The 21,133-nt window shown below is 28.3% G+C and overlaps 1 protein-coding gene across 1 annotated transcript in view; it reads right to left on the minus strand.

Annotated features, from left to right (window-relative positions):
* Window positions 1-996: 996 nt before the first annotated feature.
* LOC122502403 overlaps window positions 997-21,133 on the minus strand; it is a 51,366-nt gene continuing 31,229 nt past the window's right edge. Inside the window, exons 5-10 of the mRNA XM_043612438.1 lie at window positions 16,770-17,001; window positions 15,225-15,403; window positions 10,922-10,946; window positions 5,316-5,368; window positions 2,858-3,065; window positions 997-1,158 (exon numbers count right to left, since the gene is read on the minus strand). Coding sequence (XP_043468373.1) covers window positions 1,007-1,158; window positions 2,858-3,065; window positions 5,316-5,368; window positions 10,922-10,946; window positions 15,225-15,403; window positions 16,770-17,001 — 849 coding nt within the window. The 3' untranslated portion in view covers window positions 997-1,006. The remainder of the gene's footprint in view (window positions 1,159-2,857; window positions 3,066-5,315; window positions 5,369-10,921; window positions 10,947-15,224; window positions 15,404-16,769; window positions 17,002-21,133) is intronic.

The following is a 21,133-nucleotide window of genomic DNA, read 5'->3' on the forward strand; positions in this document are numbered from 1 at the left end:
CTAAATAAAAAGTTTGGCTTTGCAAAATTATCAACTTTTTTTTAAAAACATAAGTCAATATTTTTTAAATAAAAGAAAATTTCCTTTATTATCTGCTTTAGTTTTTAATAGTTAAAAGATCAACTTTCTTTTAAAAACATTAGTCAATATTTTCTAAATGAAAACAAATTTCCTCTATTATCTGCTTTAGTTTTTAATAGTTAAAAGATAGTTGAAGATTTTCTTTAAAAAGCCTTATTTTATACGAGTTATTTATTACCCAACTGTCACCTTCATAAAATTGTTACTTAAATTTATATATCTTATTTTAAATATTTCCAAATATGATTATACATGTTTTAAAATAGTATGAAGAAATAGTAATAAAATTAATTTATGAAAAAGTTACCTTTAATCATACACAGCACTGAAGTTTGTTTAAATTTAAGAGACAGTCTATGTACGCGTCACATATTTTGATAATTTTATTAATAGGAAAATTCATTTAAATATCTTAAAATATTTATATATATTATCTCAATTTATTAAAATAAATGAAACAAATTTTTTAACATTTTTATTTTATGTAAACAAAATGGTGACTGTAAGGGTTGTTTTCAGAAATATGGTTGACTTAATATATAATAATAGTAACTTATTTACAAAAAAGTAATGAAATAATAAATAGCTTACGATATTCTTTTATAACTGAAAATTTATAGTCTTACTATATCAGTTTTCTAATATTATGTTTGAACTTTTCGTTTCAGACATTTCTAACTTTAAAGATTATAATCAGATTTGTGCAGACTATCCTTACAATCTCTACTATTTTGACATACATAAAAGCCAAAAAAACATCAAATTTTTTTATTTATTTCAATATATGTGTGATAACATAAAAATTCTAAAATATTTAAATAAATTTTATTTTAAAATATGTACTAAAAAAATTTTCCATAAAATTAAAGAATTTTTTTTTGTGCTGTGACGAATTACTGAAGGTAGGTAATAATATTGAAAATAATTATTGTGTTTCTGATCTGTTGTTTCGATCACCTCTTTTGCAGTCGCTTATCTTAGCGGACATGTATTTCCATATTTTTTTTACTCTTACAGCCCGTGCTGCAACATTCAATTTATTTCCCTGGTTTTTAGTTATTTTGTAAAAAAGAGCATCTGTAACAAAGTTTATAAAACATTAACATAAGTGGATAAATAAATAAATAACTGAATGTGACGCGATCTGAATAAAGGGACCTTAGATGCATAAAATTATAGGTTATGTTTTCAATTTTTTAAATGAAAATACAAAAAAAATTAACTGTCAATATTAATCATTTATGTTTAAGTCTTCATTACAACTAAAATTTTTAATAAACACTGATTTTAATTTGCAATAAGTATAAAGAAACTTTCAATCAACAATAAATAACACTAACATAACCTGAAAGTGATTTGCTTCTAAGGTCCCTTTTTTCAGATCGCGTCACAAATACATACATACATACACTACCATCGGGAATTAATTAAGTAGAATTTAATGATGTTTCGAATGGTATATTTGTTAATTTTATGATATTTATATTTCCAAAAAAACAAGATTTAAAGATTGGTATGTTTATGGGCCGTGTGTGTGCAGCCGTACCGATAATTCCCGACAGTATAGTGTACATACATACATACATACATACATAGGGGTAAAAATAAAAAAATCGACAATATGTGCCCAACTTTTTAAAAGAAAATAATATCTTTGAAATGTTGAAAGAATTGTCTGTTTTGTTAGTTATGTTCTAAAATATGTCAAAAAGCATCAAAGGCAAGATCAAGAAAAACTTATTTGCTTAATAATATTTTTCTTAGTAAACATATATTTAATCTTTTTTAATATGATGAAATTTTACAAAAAAGTTTATAGTAATAATTGATTTTTTATTTTTACTTAGTTTAATTATTTAATTACTGAATTTACCTGTTAAATAATAATAACATATTATTTAGCGTGTTAATAGTACATTATGCAACAAGGGAGGTACGTCCGAGTTTTTTAATATTGTGCGAGGTCATAAACGAGGTTACCTCCCTTGTTCCATACTTTGCTTTATACAACAAAGGCGTATTATGGTTACTCTATGCTACCTGTACCGGTGCATGCTAAGTTCTCCCATATAACCCAGCTGGTCAATAAAGTAACCATTATCTCCCTAGGGCTATAATGATTTCTTTATTGACTGCTGGGTTATAAGGGGGAACTTAGTACGCGCCTGTACAGGTAGATAAAGTGACCATAATACGCCTGAGTTGTATAAACGTTTTAACATGCATATATCTGAGAATGTTTTTTGATATCTAATGAAACAGATTTCAGAAATTTTCTTTATTTCTTTTATAACGACGGACTTCACTATTAAAAAAATATCGGACGGGACACGATGATAAAAAATAATAAACAAAAATTTTTATTTTTTGTTGTTATTCATGAATAATATTATTTTAAATCATGAATTTTTAACAATCAAATTATTATTTATCCGTGACAAGATTCAAAAGATTTTTTGATTTTGACCCATAAATACATACATCATACACTGAATAAAATTTATTTATGGTACTGTCATAAATATATCTAATTCTCACATATTATATAGTTGGATACGGAACTGCCATACAATATTGCTGTTTGCTGTTTTATAGCCATACGGAGTGTAGAACAGCCATATGTATGTGAGATACAGTAATGTGTATTTGGAGAACACCAATACTGTATTGCTGTTTCATCTGTACATCCTAACCATACTTGTATGTCAAAATTGACATTATCATTTTTTTCAGTGTACATTTTTAATTTTAATATACATATATATTTTTAATTTACCCTTTACAAGTTTGTATTTTTGTGGAGTTAAGAATGGCACCTCGGGGTTTTTATAGCATTTCTGCATACATCTAGAGAAAAGGACTTCTTTCCCCCAAAGGTGTTCTGCCATATCGCGAGTAAATTGAGAATCGTTTTTTGATAGCATTAGCTCCCATGTATCTTCATATATGGTGTATTCCTCATCATTATGGCTACCAACATATACCTGTTTTAAATTTTCATTTTTAAATCCTTATCACTTCATAATACAACAATTTTTTTATGATAATACCCACACGGAGAAAAATGGATAGTCAAATTTATTATCTAGATAATCATAGGTGATGATCTTGGATACTCAAGTATAGGACAACCATATTGGCAATGAAAATTACCACCGCGGGCTCGGTGTCGCTAGTGTTTTACACCAAAAATGGACGAAATGGGTGTACAAATTTAAAAAAATATAAACTTAAATTGTGACTTTTCGGTTTTAATTTTAAGTAGTTTTTCAATAAAAAGATAAATAATGAACAACAATCTTAACAAATATTTCTTAAACATTAGAATACTTTAAATATTAACATTTTTTTCAACCTTGTACACCCACAGCAGCCATTTTTTTTAGTTCACTTTATGGTCAATATGTGTCGTATTGCAATTTTAAATCCCCAATAGATCTAAATTATGTGTCTATTTAAAAATGTCTATGTAACATAATGTATAATAGGTCTGTTCTCGTTGCCTACACTTTCTTACACTTTAACTCCTAAACTATACTATTTTCTCTTATCCGGATGTGACGCAATTTCACTATACATTTCATTACAGTTTCTGCAACATGCTCTTGAGGTGGTGTAAAATTGTATACTGGTGCAGGCAACGAGAACAGACCTATTGTAAACATTTCGAATCACTGTTGCACTAAAAACATTTATTGCACTGAGTTTTTAGGTTATAGATCTACGACAAATGTTTCAAATTGATCGGTAATCAAACTTCTGCGCAAGCGCTCGGCAAGTTGATTATCCAGGATACACTAAGAAAAATAATATTGTAATGTTAACAAAATCGTTTTGTTGAGCACTTTTTGTTGAGATTACTAAAATTTGGTTCCCCGTACTAAATAATCTACATCATGAAGTAGTATAAAGAGACCAACAACCATGCAAGTTTTGTATTAAATGTGGGACAGATTTCTGTACCCGAATAGTGGGTGAAAAATACCGAAAGAAACACCAGCGCTGCATGTGGTTAAATTGTTGACTATATGAGAAGCACAAAACATAACCTATATTATTTGTTTGTTTCACTAATTCATGTGTGTCATATATGTTTTCATGTGTTCCTCATATTTTTTAAATATTATCAAAGTAAAATAATTATAGTGTTATTTTCAGTGTTATAATTCTATCAATTGTGAATGAACTGTGTTTTCCATTTTTCCCATGCACAGCGCTAGTGTTCCTTTCGGTATTTTTTACCTACTAAGCGGGTACCGAAATCTGGCCCATTTATAGGCCTTTCTCCAATAGGTTCCCAAAACTCTGCGTTGCGTCGGTTGCTATGGCAACATATGCTAAAATCAACAGAACACAGTCATTCGCAGACAAACGCAGAGTTTTGGGAACCTATTGAGGCTGCTTCTACAACAACTTTTTTTTCATCGACACGAACAAAATGCACTGTTAAAACCATGCAAAATAGTTGCGCGCACATCGTTTTCACGCTCATGTCGATGAACTAGTGTTAAAATTTGTTTTGAAAAATGTAGATATGTTCGACAAAAAAATTTGGTTCGCTCAACAAAACGGTTTTGTTGCACATATTTCAAAACAAAAGATTTTGTTTGCACAACAAAATTTTTGTTACAGGAACCAAAGTTTTCTCATTGTAATAAATTTGATTATCTATATATACTAAAATGGAATATATAATATATTTCAGAAAGATAATATTTCTAACTATACAGATAATAAATTTGATTATATATTTTTTAAATATCTACTTTATCCATTTTTTTCCGTGTAAGCTTGCAGCGTAAGTTTACCGCAAGCTTATCGTAGACAGTAGAGTGACCATGCATGCAATCTTTCCGTGAAATGTTTGTTGTAGGTTTACAGTGAAAGTTTTCTGTAAGCTTACTACACAAGATTTCTACAAGCTTATTAAAAGATTTTATTTTTAGTTTTGTAATTTTTTCTTTTTGATGATCTTTTTCTTGATATCCATTTTCATTAATTACTAGAAATGACGATTTTTTAAAAATATATCTAAATCAAATATTGGCTAAACGACTTCTTAAATATCTTGTTCTTTTCAAAATTTTATCATCTTTCAAAATATAAACAGAAAAAGAAATTAATTTCCATACATTTTATGTTTTAAAACGATTTTCATTCTCCTGAAAATGGGTGGTCTCTCAATTTTGACCGATAGTGTAAGAAAATTAAATTTATTTTATTTTACAAAGTACATTAATAGATAAATCTACAGAACCGATCGGTTTCATGTTACTGACAAATATTTCTGTTTTAACGTAATATATTGATTATTTTCATATCTTAACTGCTTCAGAAAATCTTCAAACAACTATTAAACTAAGAAAATTTAATAAATTTAAGCCTAGTTGCTTCTTATTAATATTAAAATAGAGTTAAATAATTAAAAACATGAAAATTGCAGTGTTACTCTATGGGTATACAAGATTCAATTCTTATGCGTATAATTTTTATGGTACAGAACGAAACAATTACAAACTATTGTAAATTATAGTTTACTTATTGTATAATATGTATCAAAGGCTGTGCTCTTAATTATAAAGAAGTAGTATTAGTAATTGAAAATAGCGTTACTCATTATTTTTTTTAATATTAAAATTTCTAAAAACTTTATAAAATATGTTTTGCTGAGATTAATCAATTACAGTCAGGCCTCCAACTGCACGCTTTCAAATAGAAAATATTATAATAATTATCACCTTACACTTGAACGTAAAGAACTATAAACTTAGCTTTTTTCCAGGAGCACATATTTGAAGATGGAAATAAAATAAATTTAAAACCTATTCAGTTGCCAAATTCCATCTTTAATTTATGTTTCATTTACAAAATATTTTTATCATTAATTCATTTGGTTCATGAATACCATTTCATTTATTATATTTGGATATACTTCCGAAAGCAACATAGCTCCGATTTAAACTTGATATACTTACGTAATTTTGTGCCCTGATTTCGAAAATCATTGTGAAAATTGGCTACTAGGTCATATTCATAGTAAAAACCATAAAAGAACACCATAAAAATGTTGTTTCCTGCGTTTAAGTCCGAAAAAACGCAAAATTTCAAAAAATTGTTCAAACAAAAGTTTTAGGTTTTAGTAAAACACATATTTTCTCTTCTATACATTTTTTTCCAATACTAAATACTTTTCGAGAACATCGTAAAAAACCATAAAGACTTTTTTAAAGAGAAAAGTTGGAAGAGAATGGGTCTGGGTGAGTACCTTGTAATACCAACAAGAAAGTCAATTTGACCTACAACTTTTGCTTGAACAATTTTTTGAAATTTTGCGTTTTTTCGGACTCAAACGCAGAAAACAACATTTTTATGGTGTTTTTTATGGTTTGTACCATGAATATGACCCAGTAGATAATTTTCACTATGATTTTCGTAATCAACGTACCAAAATACATAAAGAAACTTTATTTTGTTAAAATTAGATGTCCTTGGTGAGTACATTTTAACCAATTTTTATGGTATTTTATGGTTTTTTGCATTTTTCTCGAAAACTAACAATTTTAGGAAAAAATATATACAACAAAAAATGTTTATTTTTGTAAAATCTATATCTTTTGTATGAAACATTTTTTGAAATTTTGCGTTTTTTGCGAGTTAAACGCAAAAAACTACATTTTTATGGGTTTTACCATGAAGATGACCTAGTCCCCAATTTTCACTATGATTTTCGTAATCAGGGCACAAAATTACGTAAGTATACCAAGTTTAAAAAAAATTGGAGCTATGTTGCTTTCAGAAGTGCACCCTTATATTTTTTAAACTTATTGTGTTAACATTAATGTACGTCGTTATATCCGTTTCATGGTTAAAATAATTTAAGTTACAGAATTAGACTCATTCATGCTAAAGTAAAATTATATTTATTATATATTATATTGATTGAAGATAAATTAATATTAATTGTAATCGACAACTTCAAGTGACTCGAAATGAGTAATCGGCAACTTCAAGTGACTCAAAATGAGTAAAATGACATGGTTGCCCATTCCTGTCAGTCAATTCACAAGTGTCTAACCTAAAAATTCGTTTTTCATTTCTCATAAATGCGATAAATCGACTTCATGTATTAATGTTTTGACAAGTGCAACGTGTTTATTCATTATAAACAATTATTTTAATTCATATTTTTATGAATTATTCCCAGTTATTCCAATGTTATTGTAATTTTATCATAAACTTAAAATGATACCGTTTTTACTCATTTTGAGTGCAGGTAGGACAAAAAATAAATTAAGTATTAAGTGATAATTGGTTTGGAATAAATTTTGAAGAAAATGAACTATAAATAAAAGTTATGCTTACAATTTAAAAATTTACATTTTTACAAGTGAAAACCGACCAGTTCTGTAGATTTACCCATTTATAAATGTTAAGTTGTGATGGGGTGATTATGATATTTTTATTGTAAAAGAGATTCAAAAAAAAATTTTTTTTGAAAGTTTTTTTACAATGGCAGAGTGTCACCCCTTTGAAAGAAAGGAAAACATTAGGAAATTGCTACATCAAATTAAAAAAATTTGGGCATTTTACCCTAACGAATAACCTCGTACACTTTACCTCTACTTATTTACATACATAGAAAAGAAACCAACCTCTGAACCTTCTGTTGTGAACCTTCTTGGAGAAATATCACGCATTTCAGGTAATCCACCATAATTTCCCCGACTTTTTGTTCGCGTAAATCTTATTCTTCTTTTATCTCTTGTCTGCCCAGTAAGAAGACGGTAATTAAAAAAAAAATAATTCAAAATAATAAATAAACAAACATATAAAAACATAAATATTATTTATAAACATTTAATGATAAATAATAATAAATAAATAATTACTCAAAAATTTATTTTACATTTATATTCTCAATTTGAATTACATGCTCATCCTATTATCAGATATTAAAAATAACAAAATTCTTATCACTTTATTTTTTTGACTATCAGTGAGTAAAACATTGAGCAAGTGAATCGAAAAATATTTATGAATACCTTTCATTATAAAAATATAGAAATAATTAAAAAATTAATAGTTTTAATAATTAATTAAATAATAATTCACTTTTTTAAATTGAAGTACACTACCGTCGGGAATTATCGGTACGGCTGAACACGCACAGTCCAAAAACATATCAATCTTTAAATCACGATTTTTTTTGTAAAGACAAATGTCAGAAAATTAACAAATACACCATTCAAAAGATTATTAAATTATACGATTAACGATACATAACTGAAAATTTTAACAATTTATACAAAGATTGCAGCAATCGACAAATTTGAGAAAAAAATTTTAAAAATAATATTTTTTTAACCTCTGCACATGTTTTAAAAATTGTAGACAAAATTTGAAACTTACATAATAGAGCTGTGCAAAATAATTCAAACCAAACTTTTCGAATTTTTTCGCCTAGTTCGAATGTCGAATTTTCGACATCCGAGTCGAATTCTAAAATTCGACATTTCAGTCGCCTAGTTCGAATGTCGAATATTCGACATTTCGGCGCCTCAATATAGGGGAGACCGGGGCGTAATGGCTAGCTTTTCACTTTTTGTTATTTTACTCGGACATTTTTGTTCTAATTGAATGTTTATCTCCCAGAAAAGTTACTCTGGTATCTCAGCTTTCTGTTAAGACTACAAACGTCCCGATATGACTCTTACTTTTTATTCTACAACAGTTTTTCTGGAGCAATGCAGAGCTTCAAAATACGCCCCGAGCCGGGGTGTATTGGATAACTCTCGGGGCGTGATGATTGCTAATTATTATCTACAGTTTCCAATCATACTTAAACTAAGTGACAAGTAACCGCAAAAGCGAACCTACATTTCACCGATATGGCAGTTTGCTCTTTATACATAGCGTATTACATTAGCCAACACGCCCCGGGAAAAACTAGCTATTACGCCCCTGGGGTACTTGGCTAATATTTTGTAATTTTCTGTCAATACAGTAAGTGTGAATCAAATAGTTTTTTCTTTAAAGCTATTTTTTAAAAAATTAGACCGAAAAAATGAAAATTTTGAAAAGATACTTTCGTATATCAAAAATAGTTTTTCTACTATATTTATTACAATAGTGAATAAATATTAAAAAAAAATTCCTACAAACTTGCAGTATACCAAGTACAATAACTTGTCTATATCGAACGAAATTATTACGATTTACGGTTTTTAAATAAATTACAATTATTTTTACAATTTTTTCTGCAATTTTTAAAAAATGTGCAGAGGTTAAAAAAATTTCAAAAAAAATTTAATTTTTTTGTCAAATTTGTGCTTGCGTGTCCAGCAGTACAGATAATTTTCGATGGTATGTGTATATGTGACTGTCCGCGACAAAAGGGACCTTAGCTCCATGTAAATACATGGGAGCTAAGGTCCCTTTTGTCGCGGACAGTCACATATACCCAGGCGGAAAAGTCGGACGAATGTCGGAATTTACAACCGGCTGGGATCCGCGCCCGTACAGACCGCAAGTACCGACGGTCTGTACCGATTCGGATCTGAAAAAGCAACCGGCGCGGTACAGATTATGCTCCGACTGTCGGAACCGTCTTCCCACTTTTGTCAGTACTGGCTCGGTACTGGATTTCTTCCGCCGGCTGATCTTATTCTTCTGCGGCGTCGGAAGAATGACGGATATGTTAAGTCTGTACTGGCTCGGTGCTGGGCCGGATCCGACTGCGGATGTCGTCATTTATTGTCACATTATAAATCACATTATAAATTTATTTTCAATAAATGTGTCATAACTAAATAATTATTACAATAATTAATTGCATTATTTTAGAAAATAATGATTAATTAATAAATGAATTTAATCAAAATATTAAGTAATTATTTATTAAGAGTTTTTTCAAAATTAAGCAATTAAAAAAATTTGTTGTGCACTTATAGTTTATAATTATTATAAATAAATTTATACTATTAATATAAATTTATTATTATTGAGATATTATTAATTAATATTATTGAGAATTAATAATAAATTATTAATATTAATAAATATTAATATTCATGTTAATAATTTATTATTAATTCTCAATAATATTAATGTTAATTAATAATATCTCAATAATAATAAATTTATTATTATTGTGATATTAATTAAAATTATTAATATTATTATGTTCAATATTATTATATTGAGATACAATTATTTAATATATTAAATAATAATAAAAATATAGCTGTAGCATTGACGCGTAGTTATTCGACAAGTTTTATTTCAGCTTGTGACACTTGAGAGTATTTAAGATTTGAGAGTCCCATGCGAGCGTAGCATTGTGGTTAGCGTGCGAGATTTCGGTGCGTAAATATTCGGTTAGGCGTAGGTTCGTACCTCCAAGCGTTAGGATTTTTCAAATGTGTATGTAATAAAAAATTGCGTTTAAGTGTATAAAAAAATTTAAAAAATGTGTAAAGTGAACTGTCAATGAATTGTCATCAGTATTTATCTTTTGCAATTAATTATTATTTTTTTATTGATATTTGTTGAAATTATCATTTGGATCCGATCCGGTTGTCAGTCGGTAGAATGCCAGCGCTCGGCTGGCTATTAAATGAAAAATCCACGGTGGGTAGAGTGCCAGGTCCCAGCCGGTTGAATTATACACGGAACGGCTTCTCCCGGCCGGTCAGCGGGCGGTAGAATGCCAGTTCCGAGCCGGTTGCCAGCGCGCTCCTGGCCTAGTCACTATTCGGTAGAATGCCCGTTCACATTCGGTTGGCAGGCGGTTCCGAGCCAGTACAGTTACACCGGCGTCAGTACGGGCTAGGATCCGCGCCGGTTGGAAATTTCCGCCTGGGTATCTATTTGTAAGAATGCTGTCAGTAATTCAATCAGACTAAATGTTTCAAAAATTAATTATATAAGAATTGGTTATTTGCCGCTCGAAGGTCTTAAAATTATCTGAAATATGCAGTTAAAAAAAATACTTATTATGCATAATAACGCGCAAACACACGGCAAATAAGTTGGCTCCTTGAGATAAAATTTGGAAGTTGTTTAAAATTAATTTTAAATTATTGTTTCTTGTACAGAACTTCAATGCCAAACTTTTTTCTAATAAAAATTTTTTATATAATTTTTCATTTTCACGTAAATGAAAGAAAACGGTTGTTATAAATGAAGATTTTCATCCAATATTGATCAGTGTACCATAATAATAAAATTAATTTTCTTCTATATTTAAAATAATTTAACAATAATAAAATATTTTTTACATTATTAATAATGTCTAATGTTTGTAAACATCGAACACATTAACGTAAACAATATACATTGGTCTTGTAATGGCGGCCAGGCTACACGTGCGCCGTCACACCGCAATTTCACAGCAGAGCGTGACGCTGTTAAAATTGCTCTAATATTGTCTTTAATTTATTATCAAATAGCGAGATATTTTTAAAAAAAACTTCCTAACATATTAATGAACATTTTTGTCACTGGAAGTTTTCCGAAAACGAAAATTCGTCACTTAACTTTTTTTAATTGAAAATAGTATAATCATTTTTTCGACAAAATTATTTAAATAATTATTTACTTTGACATAATTTTTTTTTAAATTTACAAATATTGTTTCATTTTTTGAATAGTTTGAAGAATATTCTTTGTAAATTTCGTGGAAAAATATTAATATTTAACGAAGTAGTCACGAGTTGAAATAAAAAATTCATTAAAATTTCTTAACTCAAAAAAGCATGTTTTTTTCAATTTACGTGAAAACGAAAAATTATATACAAAATTTTTATTAGAAAAAGGTATCGCCTTCAAAGTCTGTATAAGAAACAATAATTTAAAATTAATTTTAAACAACTTCAAAATTTTATCTCCAGGGGCCAACTAAACTTATTTGCCGTGTGTTCGCGCGTGTGCCCTTTTAATATCCAGAACCTCATTTATATATAAATCTTAAAATTAATTAAAATATTATACTAAATAAATATTAATATTTATTTACCATTTGATATTTTAATGTTAATTATATTACTATTATTATTATTATTTAAAATAATAATAATTAATAATAATAATTTTTAAATAATGTTAAAAATAATAAAAAATTATCATAAAAAATATTATAATATTAAATAATTTATATTTAATATTAAGTGCACACGGTAATAAATAAACTAAATATTGTATCGAAATTGATTCAAGTTTGAATTAAGGGGTTATACACAGAGAAAAAAGAATAGTTAGGCTAACTGAATAAATAGTTAGACTTACTATTTGGCGTAGTAAAATATGGGAGCACTAAGCAGCGTAGTGACATGTACTACTCCGTCTAGTGACAGTGGGTTTTGTGAGCCTAACTAACTGGCGTAGTAAAACATACTACGCCATTATTTTAGTTTTACTACGATGGGTAGTAAAGAACACTACGCCTTTTAGTAACTCTTACTAAATATCGAGGTGAGTCTTACTGAAAGGTGCAATAAAACATACTATTTTGCTCGGTCAATTTGACTACGATTCTTAATTAAAAACACTACGCTGCTTACTTAGTATTACTAATTAACGTAGTTCGAGCTACTGAGTTTTTAGTTTAATGCTTCCAAATAATATAGTTAAAGATACTACTTATGTAGTATTCGCCATAGCAAGTGAAATAAAACATGGTACATTGTGTAAATAATAAAAGCATATTTATATTAATAATAATATAATTTATTTTGTACATACATATATATATAATGTTGTTTTCAACATATTAAATCACGTATTTTGAAAAAGAATAACTTAGCAATCCATTTTTTAAATTTAATTTAAACCATTTTCACAAAATTCATAATACACACACTTTTAATTGCTTCACAAATAAAAACATAGTCTGTAGAAAAACTTTTCTTCTTTAGCAGAAATAAATAGACACTATATACTTTGAATAATATTTCTCTCCAAATTTGAACTAATTAGAAATAACTAACTTGATTGGAAAAATCTCACAGTCCATGATTCAAATATAGTAATGTTTTACTAATAAAATACTTAATAGTAATTAATTATAAGTTAAATTTACACTTTCACATTAAAACACTGGTAATATTATAAATTTATTAAAGCTTAAATATACTTTGCAACAATTCACTGTGAAAAATAAGACTTGAATCTACGCAATATCTACCACTGAAGTTTGAAATATAATGTTAGGCGAAAGAATTCTAAGGGCTGAATAAGGAGAATATGAAGAAATGTTGACAGGAAAAATGTCCTTTCACTTTCCGTAAATAACCGAAAATGCACGAAACAAAAAAAACACATGTAAAAAAAATTACGAAGTCGTGGGTCAAAATACTTTGCCAAGGGTCCTATGTCTTTGTTCACCGCACGGCAACAAGATGTTTTCTGATTCATACTACAAAATGCTATATATGCCTTTTTAAGTACAAAAATATTTGTTAAACGTAATGTTTTGAAAAAACTTATTTTAATTAAAGGATAATTTTTTAAAATCAGTACTATAGTAAATATAAGTTTGTTATATAAAGTTATATAATTAAAATTCACCTATAAGTTATAACCGATCATAATACATTTTAATTAAAGTTATAGATATACTGCAAATATTTAAATATATACGCTTATTTAGAAAAGGGTTTATTTGACGCCAAATAAGATTAAAATAAACAAATAATAATTACAATTAATTAATTAATAATTAAAATTGATTAATAAAAATTTATTAATCTATAAATAATATATCAATATTATAAAACTATTGATAAAATCAAACATCAATATTTCATATACTTTATTTATTTATATTTAATATGCTAATAATAAACTATTAATTAAATGTCAATATTAACCCTTTATTTAGATGTAAATTCAATTACTAGTTGGGCTAAGTAACTATAACCTAGTAATTTGTAAGACTTACTAAACGAAGTAGTCTGTGGTACTATGCTTCCAAAATACTATGCTATTTAGTATGTCAAACTATCTGCGTAGTAAGACAAACTTTTCTAACGTTCACTAAGCAGCGTAGATTCTCTAACTAGTTGGAATAGTAAACTTGACTATTTTTATAGTTGCAGGAAGCGGTTATTCAGTTAGCCCGACCATTCCTCTTTAACTATTTCTGTTTAGTAAGACTCACTACGCCTTTTTTCTCAGTGTATGTATACAGTCAGGCAGTCGGAAAAATGCAGTTTTTTGGAATTTTTTTTAAAAGGAGTATTTATTTATTAAATTTAAAGTTTTCCTATAATGTTTTACATCTTTGAAAGTTTAAAAAAAATATTTCATTTGCAAAAATATTATTTTTTTGGCCTCTGTAGCTTATCTCCCCAAAATATCACTTTTTGACAAAATGGCAGCCAAAAAAAAGTTCATTTTTATGAAACAAAAAATCGTCTTCAAATGTTAATTAAAATTATAATTTCATTTAAGAAAACTACGATCAAGGACAACAAAAAGTCGTTGTTAAGCTTGTGCGAAAATTAGAGCTAAATCGGTTCAGCGGTTTTTGAGAAATCGTGTTCACCGACTTGAAAAACATAGTTTTATGAAAAGCGAGTTAAAAGACCCTGCACCTGCTCTACACCCCACGGCGTGCCTTTCTAGTTTTGTCTGCAACTTCGAAAATATTTCTCGAATCTTAATAAAATTTTTGTTCACAACATGCAAATATATATACTTTAAGAAAATGCAAAAAAAATCTATTTTTTGAAAATCGTGAATGCATATAACCCCTTAAGATTAGACGTTCAAGCTTCACTCATGTTGAACCAATATTTAGTGACAATGATATAAAAACTGCTTTAACTCTAGATTACCCACGCTGGGCGTCCAAGACTCAATTCAGCTTCAACCCATCGTCAGCATTGTTCTTTTGCGCCTGGGTGCGTATTAAAAAAAATTTATTTTTCTTCATTTTCTCATAGAGAGTGAAAATTTTTTGTCCGAACACAATTTGAGTTTTTTGATCTAGGACATTTACCATGCATGTATTTAATAAATTGAATAAAAAGAAACGTATTTTCCGTTCATGATATAAGTTAATGGTTTGGATTTCTAATCTGGATTTAAATATAACAGAAAAATTTTCACTTTTAAGTTAAAATAATGAAACTTTTCATTACTTGCAATTCACTCCTTCTTGTTGAGTTGTTTGATGATTCTGTATCTTCACGTCTATTATTTGTTTCCAAACTATTACCCCTGGCACCAGAAGTCTCCCCTTCTTCATGAACTTGTGAAGACGAAGGTTTAAATGTTTGTCTACTTTTGGTTTTTTTAGAATTTTTCTGAATCATCGAACCTGTTAAAAAATATATTTTAAATGATTCTAAATCTACAAAATTTAACATTTTATGGAAAAAAGACTAATTTGAATGTACATAGTGCATTTGAAAATTGTTCGAACTTGTGTGACGTAATATCTGAACCATCTTTAGAAGGGTTTGCTGTGACAGCGAACAGTTTGCTGCCACAGCAAACCTTGTTCGTTTAAATAGGTATAGCGAAAAAGTTCGCTAGGAGATCAAACAAGTTCGCTATGACAGCAACTCGCATAAATTTTTACTAATGTTTGCAGTCACAGCTAACATGTTCGCTACCAATGCAAACTTCTTAGCTGTGGTAGTTAATTTTCAGATATTTCACAGCAAACATCTGTTTATTGCTGCAGCTTATTTATTTTTCTTTATACCTCTGTCGAAAGTACGTACTTCTCTCTTAGACTTCGCTGCAGAAAGTCAAACATTAAGGGTGGAGTCCCATGACAGCGTTTTGCGTTGCGTCGTAATGGAAGAGAAAAAGACGCAAGTATACGTTTGATGCATTCTCTCTCATTACAACGCAAAGCAAAACGCTGCCATGGGACTGCGGCCTTACGCTTTCGTTGATATACTCACACGCCCTCTATTACAGCGGGAGTGAAAGAATTCTTTCCCAGTGGGCAAGAAACCATCATTGTTTTAAAAACGTTCCAAAAACGTTTCCAAGAACGTTTCATGTCTGCTAAATAACGTCCCAAAAACATTATATGGTTCTAAAACGTTTTAAAAGCAATGGAACGTTTTTGGGACATTGTGTAGCAGATATGAAACGTTCTAAAAACGTTTTTAAAACAATGATGGTTTTTTGCCCACTGGGTTGTCGGTAAAAATACCAATGTCGGTAAGTAAGAAAATTGTAAGTTCCAGAAAATTTAACGAATTTTTTTATTTTAATAGGTATATAAAATAAGAATAAAAAATAACAAGAAAATTTTATATTTTATAATTTTTTTTATACGTGCCACAATATTATAATAAAATGTTAATAATTTAAAGAAATAACGACATTTTGTTTATTAGAACGTTTAGAATTTCCGAAATATAAAATTAATTTTGTACGAACAAAAAAATTCTTTTGAGAATATATTATTAATTTATTTTGTTGCCCGTGTATTATTACAAATAAATCAATAAATTTATCTTTCACATTTTTTTTCGTGCCTGCCCCCAACCAGAAGCACTCGTTTCGCTCGTGTTTCAAATGTCGGGGCAGGCGTATGTTGAATGTAAAAGAGAGACAGAGAAAAAACCATAGCTTTACGAGCGTCCGCTACAGGCGTTGAAGCCTCTAGTTATTTGCAAGAATATTGTATAAATTTAGTTCGTAAACAATTTAGTTCAACTTACTACGATGAGATATTTTTTTTATTTTTCTTCTGCCCCCTTCCTGTATGCTGACAAGTGAGCCACTTTCATTTGATGAAGAATTTGACTTTTCAGATGAATCCTCGTTATCATTCTCCGAAAAGTTGCTGCTGCTGCTGCTGCTGCAAGAGACAATTCTACTTCTATCCTTTAACATTTTTTTTTTATTTTTGTCTAGATTTTCATCATTATCAGAAAACTTCCTTTTACGTTTCTACAAAAAAAAATAAATTTCATATAATCAACATATTAATTATAAAATACATTTAATATATTATTTATTGTATAATATTTTTTTATGTGAAATTAAATTTCATAAAGGATATTGGATTTAACTTATTTGAATTTGAATATAAAAAACATTAGCTTCATTAATAACATCACACTTCTGTCTCTACCTTTTCTAAAACGTGGTAATGAATGTTTGTCTGTATATAAGTATGCATGTCTCTGTCACAAAATCTTTGTGGACCAATCACATAAAAATGTCTGCATTGATTCAAATTAAATTCAACAGAGGGATAAACAATCATCTAATAAAGGTTTATAAATTTACAGATTTAAAAAATAATAATTAGAACGGGAAAAAGCAAACTTTTTTACAAAAATCGAAAAGTCATCAATTTAAAATAATTATTCTTTTTTAATTGAATATTGCTACACTGAGAAAAATGGATATTAAACTTTATTATCTAGATATTAATAGTCAATATCTGTGACAGTGAAATATGTAAACATCTTAGACATTCAAATTTAATATCTACAGATATTGGAAAAAGACTTGTTCAAACATAACCTCACATTTACAGATTATACTTTTTAACATCTGAGATATTAAACCATAACATACATCTGCATTAGCATCTTTTTTTAATATCTAGTATATTAAGATTTTTAATATCCAGTTTTCTCAGTGTATACTTTACGAAACTGTGAAAGCAGATTCACTAACTAACATTTCAAATTAATTGAAGGGCTACATAAGATAAGGGGACGAAAGCGTGATTGAAAGGGATAATATCAGTCCCCAGGCGCGAAAGACCAGTGCTGACGATGGGTTGAAACTTGACTGAGTCTTGAACGCCCAGCGTGGGTAACCCAGAGTTGAAGCAGTCTTTATATCATTGTCACTCAATATTGGTTCAGCATGGGACACCAATGTTCGTCCCATGCTCGACCTAACACTCGGTCAATCTTCGTGAGTGGAGCTTCAACATCCAGTCTTTATTCAAGCTTGAATCAATTTTGATAGTTTATTTATTACCGTATGCACTTAACAATATTAGATATAAATATTTATAAATTATTTAATATTAAAATATTATTTCTGATAATTTTTAGTAATTTTTTATACTATTTAAAAATTATTATTATTATTAATTATTATTAAATAATATAATAAGTATTATTATTATTGTTATTAAGATATCAATTGGTAAATAAATATTAATATTTATTTAGTGTATAATATTTATATTAATTATATAAGATTCATATCAATAAAGTTAAATTATTATATATTATTTTTTTTTTTGCACAGTGTCAAATTATTATTTCAAAGTTCAAGAGTTTCGTTTATCTGAAAAATTTTCAGTGAAAAAAATGTTCATTAGGTAGTAATAAATATTTATGCCTAGTAGTTTTACACTAGGATTAACTGTTTACTGAATATTATCAAAAATATATTTTTCGTCAAACGCGCGCGACTAAACACAAATAACCTTGAGACTTTACAGCGCGACGTTGCGATTGTCGTGCTCCCACCATCCCATCTACTCAATGCTTTCCCCTCATGACGTCACAGGCGGGGAGTGCATTGAGTAGATGGGATGGTGGTATTTGTGTTTAGTCGCGCGCGTTTGACGAAAAATATATTTTTGATAATATTCAGTAAACAGTTAATCCTAGTGTAAAACTACTAGGCATAAATATTTATTACTACCTAATGAACATTTTTTTCACTGAAAATTTTTCAGATAAACGAAACTCTTGAACTTTGAAAATAATAATTTGACACTGTGCGAGAAAAAAAAATAATATATAATTTAAGTTATAAAATTATTAGAAAAAATATTTTAATATTAAATAATTTATAAATATTTATAGATAATATTGTACAGTGCACACGGTAATAAAGAAACTGAATATTCCCAGGCGGAAAAGTCGGACGAATTTTGGAATTTACAACCGGCTGGGATCCGCGCCCGTACAGACCGCAAGTACCGACGGTCTGTATCGAATCGGATCTGAAAAAGCAACCGGCGCGGTACAGATTCCCAGGCGCGAGCTGACAGTGAGTTCAGGCTTTACGAAGCTTGATTGAGACTTGGTCAGTATTGGTTGAAGATTGGTGGGACAGCGAAAGCAAGGCTACTTGAGTCCGGAATAGTAACATCGATGTAAACCTGACGCTCAGTCTTTGTTGAAGACTGGCGTTCAATCTTCAATCAATGCTGCGGAAACCGAAAGCAGGACTGAACAAGACTGCTTCCACTGTTCCCAAATTTACACGCTTCTCACGCGTTCATTCAATATAACGTGAATATATTAATTATTATTATTAATAATAAACAGTATTGTTATTAATATATATGTATTTACATATTTAATGACAATAAGTTATTATTATAATAATTATATTATTTTCATATAAATATTATATGACTAACAATAAATGTCATTTAACATAATAATATTGAAAAATAATTTTAGCAAAAAAAAAACACAATTTGTGATAATTTGTACATTTTTTAACTTCATTTTTGACAGACTTTTAATATTATTTACAAACAAGTTCACAAGTTTTTATTCACAACACTTATTAATTATACAGATTAAATAGTAATTTTATTATTTTATGTAACCGCTTATAATGAAAAAATCCGCTCGCATGTAGGATCGAACTCACGTCCCCCCGCCCCAAACGCATTCCGGAAGTCCTAGACGCAACCACTTAATCCGCACGGCCACTGAGTCTCGATGAGACCTCGGGCTAATGTAATATATTAATGCCAGTGCCGTATACTTTGTTACTTATAAGGGCAAAGTGAAAACTATGACTAAAAATTTTACACATACTAATCCTGAATTATTTTAATTATTAAAAATAAATATTAAATAATTCATAATAAAATTGTAATCATTACAAAATTCAACTTTTAAAACATTTTACAATTAAAAATATTTAATGGATAATTTAATAAACATCGATAAATAATTGATATTTTTTATTATTCAGTAACAAAATTATTAACATTTATTATTAGATATATTAATAATATATTATGTAAATAAATATAATTTGGAATAATAATGAATTATAATGTTAAATATTATAATTATTATTAATTATAATAATATTTATTAATTGAATAATAATTATTAAAATTATAATAATTAATAAATAAATAAATAATAATTAATTAAATTAATATTAAAAGTTAACATAATTAATAAAATGATTAAATATGATGCAGTGTCAGGAATATTTATTGCACATTTTAATTATTATTTATTAATTATCTATAATAATTTTGAAAACATTTATAAAAAAAAATTTTCCATTTAACTTTCTTTAAATATGAATGTTACAATTAATAATATATTTATTTATCAATTGATAACTTAATGTTAATTATTATTATTATTATTTGAAACAATTATTATAATTATAATTATTATAATATTATTTAATTAAGTGAACACGGTAATAAATAAAGATAAACTGAATATTGAGTAAAGATTGATTCAAGCTTGAATCAAGATTAGATGTTCGAGCTTCACTCATAAAGACTGACCGAGTCTTGAATCGAGCATGGGACGAGCATTGGGTCCAATGTTGAACCAATATTGAACTAATATAAATTGACAGTGATGTAAAGACTGCTTCTACTGTGAGTTACCCACACTGAGCGTTCAAGACTCAATCAACCTTTAATCTATCGTCAGCATTGGTCTTTCGCGCCTGGGTTATGCTCCGACTGTCGGAACCGTCTTCCCACTATTGTCAGTACCGGCTCGGTACTGGATTTCTTCCGCCGGCGGATCTTATTCTTCTGCGGCGTCGGAAGAATGACGGATATGTTAAGTCTGTACTGGCTCGGTGCTGGGCCGGATCCGACTGCGGATGTCGTCATTTATTGTCACATTATAAATCACATAAATTTATTTTCAATAAATGTGTCATAACTAAATGATTATTACAATAATTAATTGCATTATTTTAGAAAATAATGATTAATTAATAAATGAATTTAATCAAAATATTAAGTAATTATTTATTGAGACTTTTTTCAAAATTAAACAATTAAAAAAATTTGTTGTGCACTTATACTTTATAATTATTA

This window comes from Leptopilina heterotoma, unplaced genomic scaffold (assembly GCF_015476425.1).
Source record: "Leptopilina heterotoma isolate Lh14 unplaced genomic scaffold, ASM1547642v1 Lhet_107, whole genome shotgun sequence".
Taxonomy (NCBI): domain Eukaryota; kingdom Metazoa; phylum Arthropoda; class Insecta; order Hymenoptera; family Figitidae; genus Leptopilina; species Leptopilina heterotoma.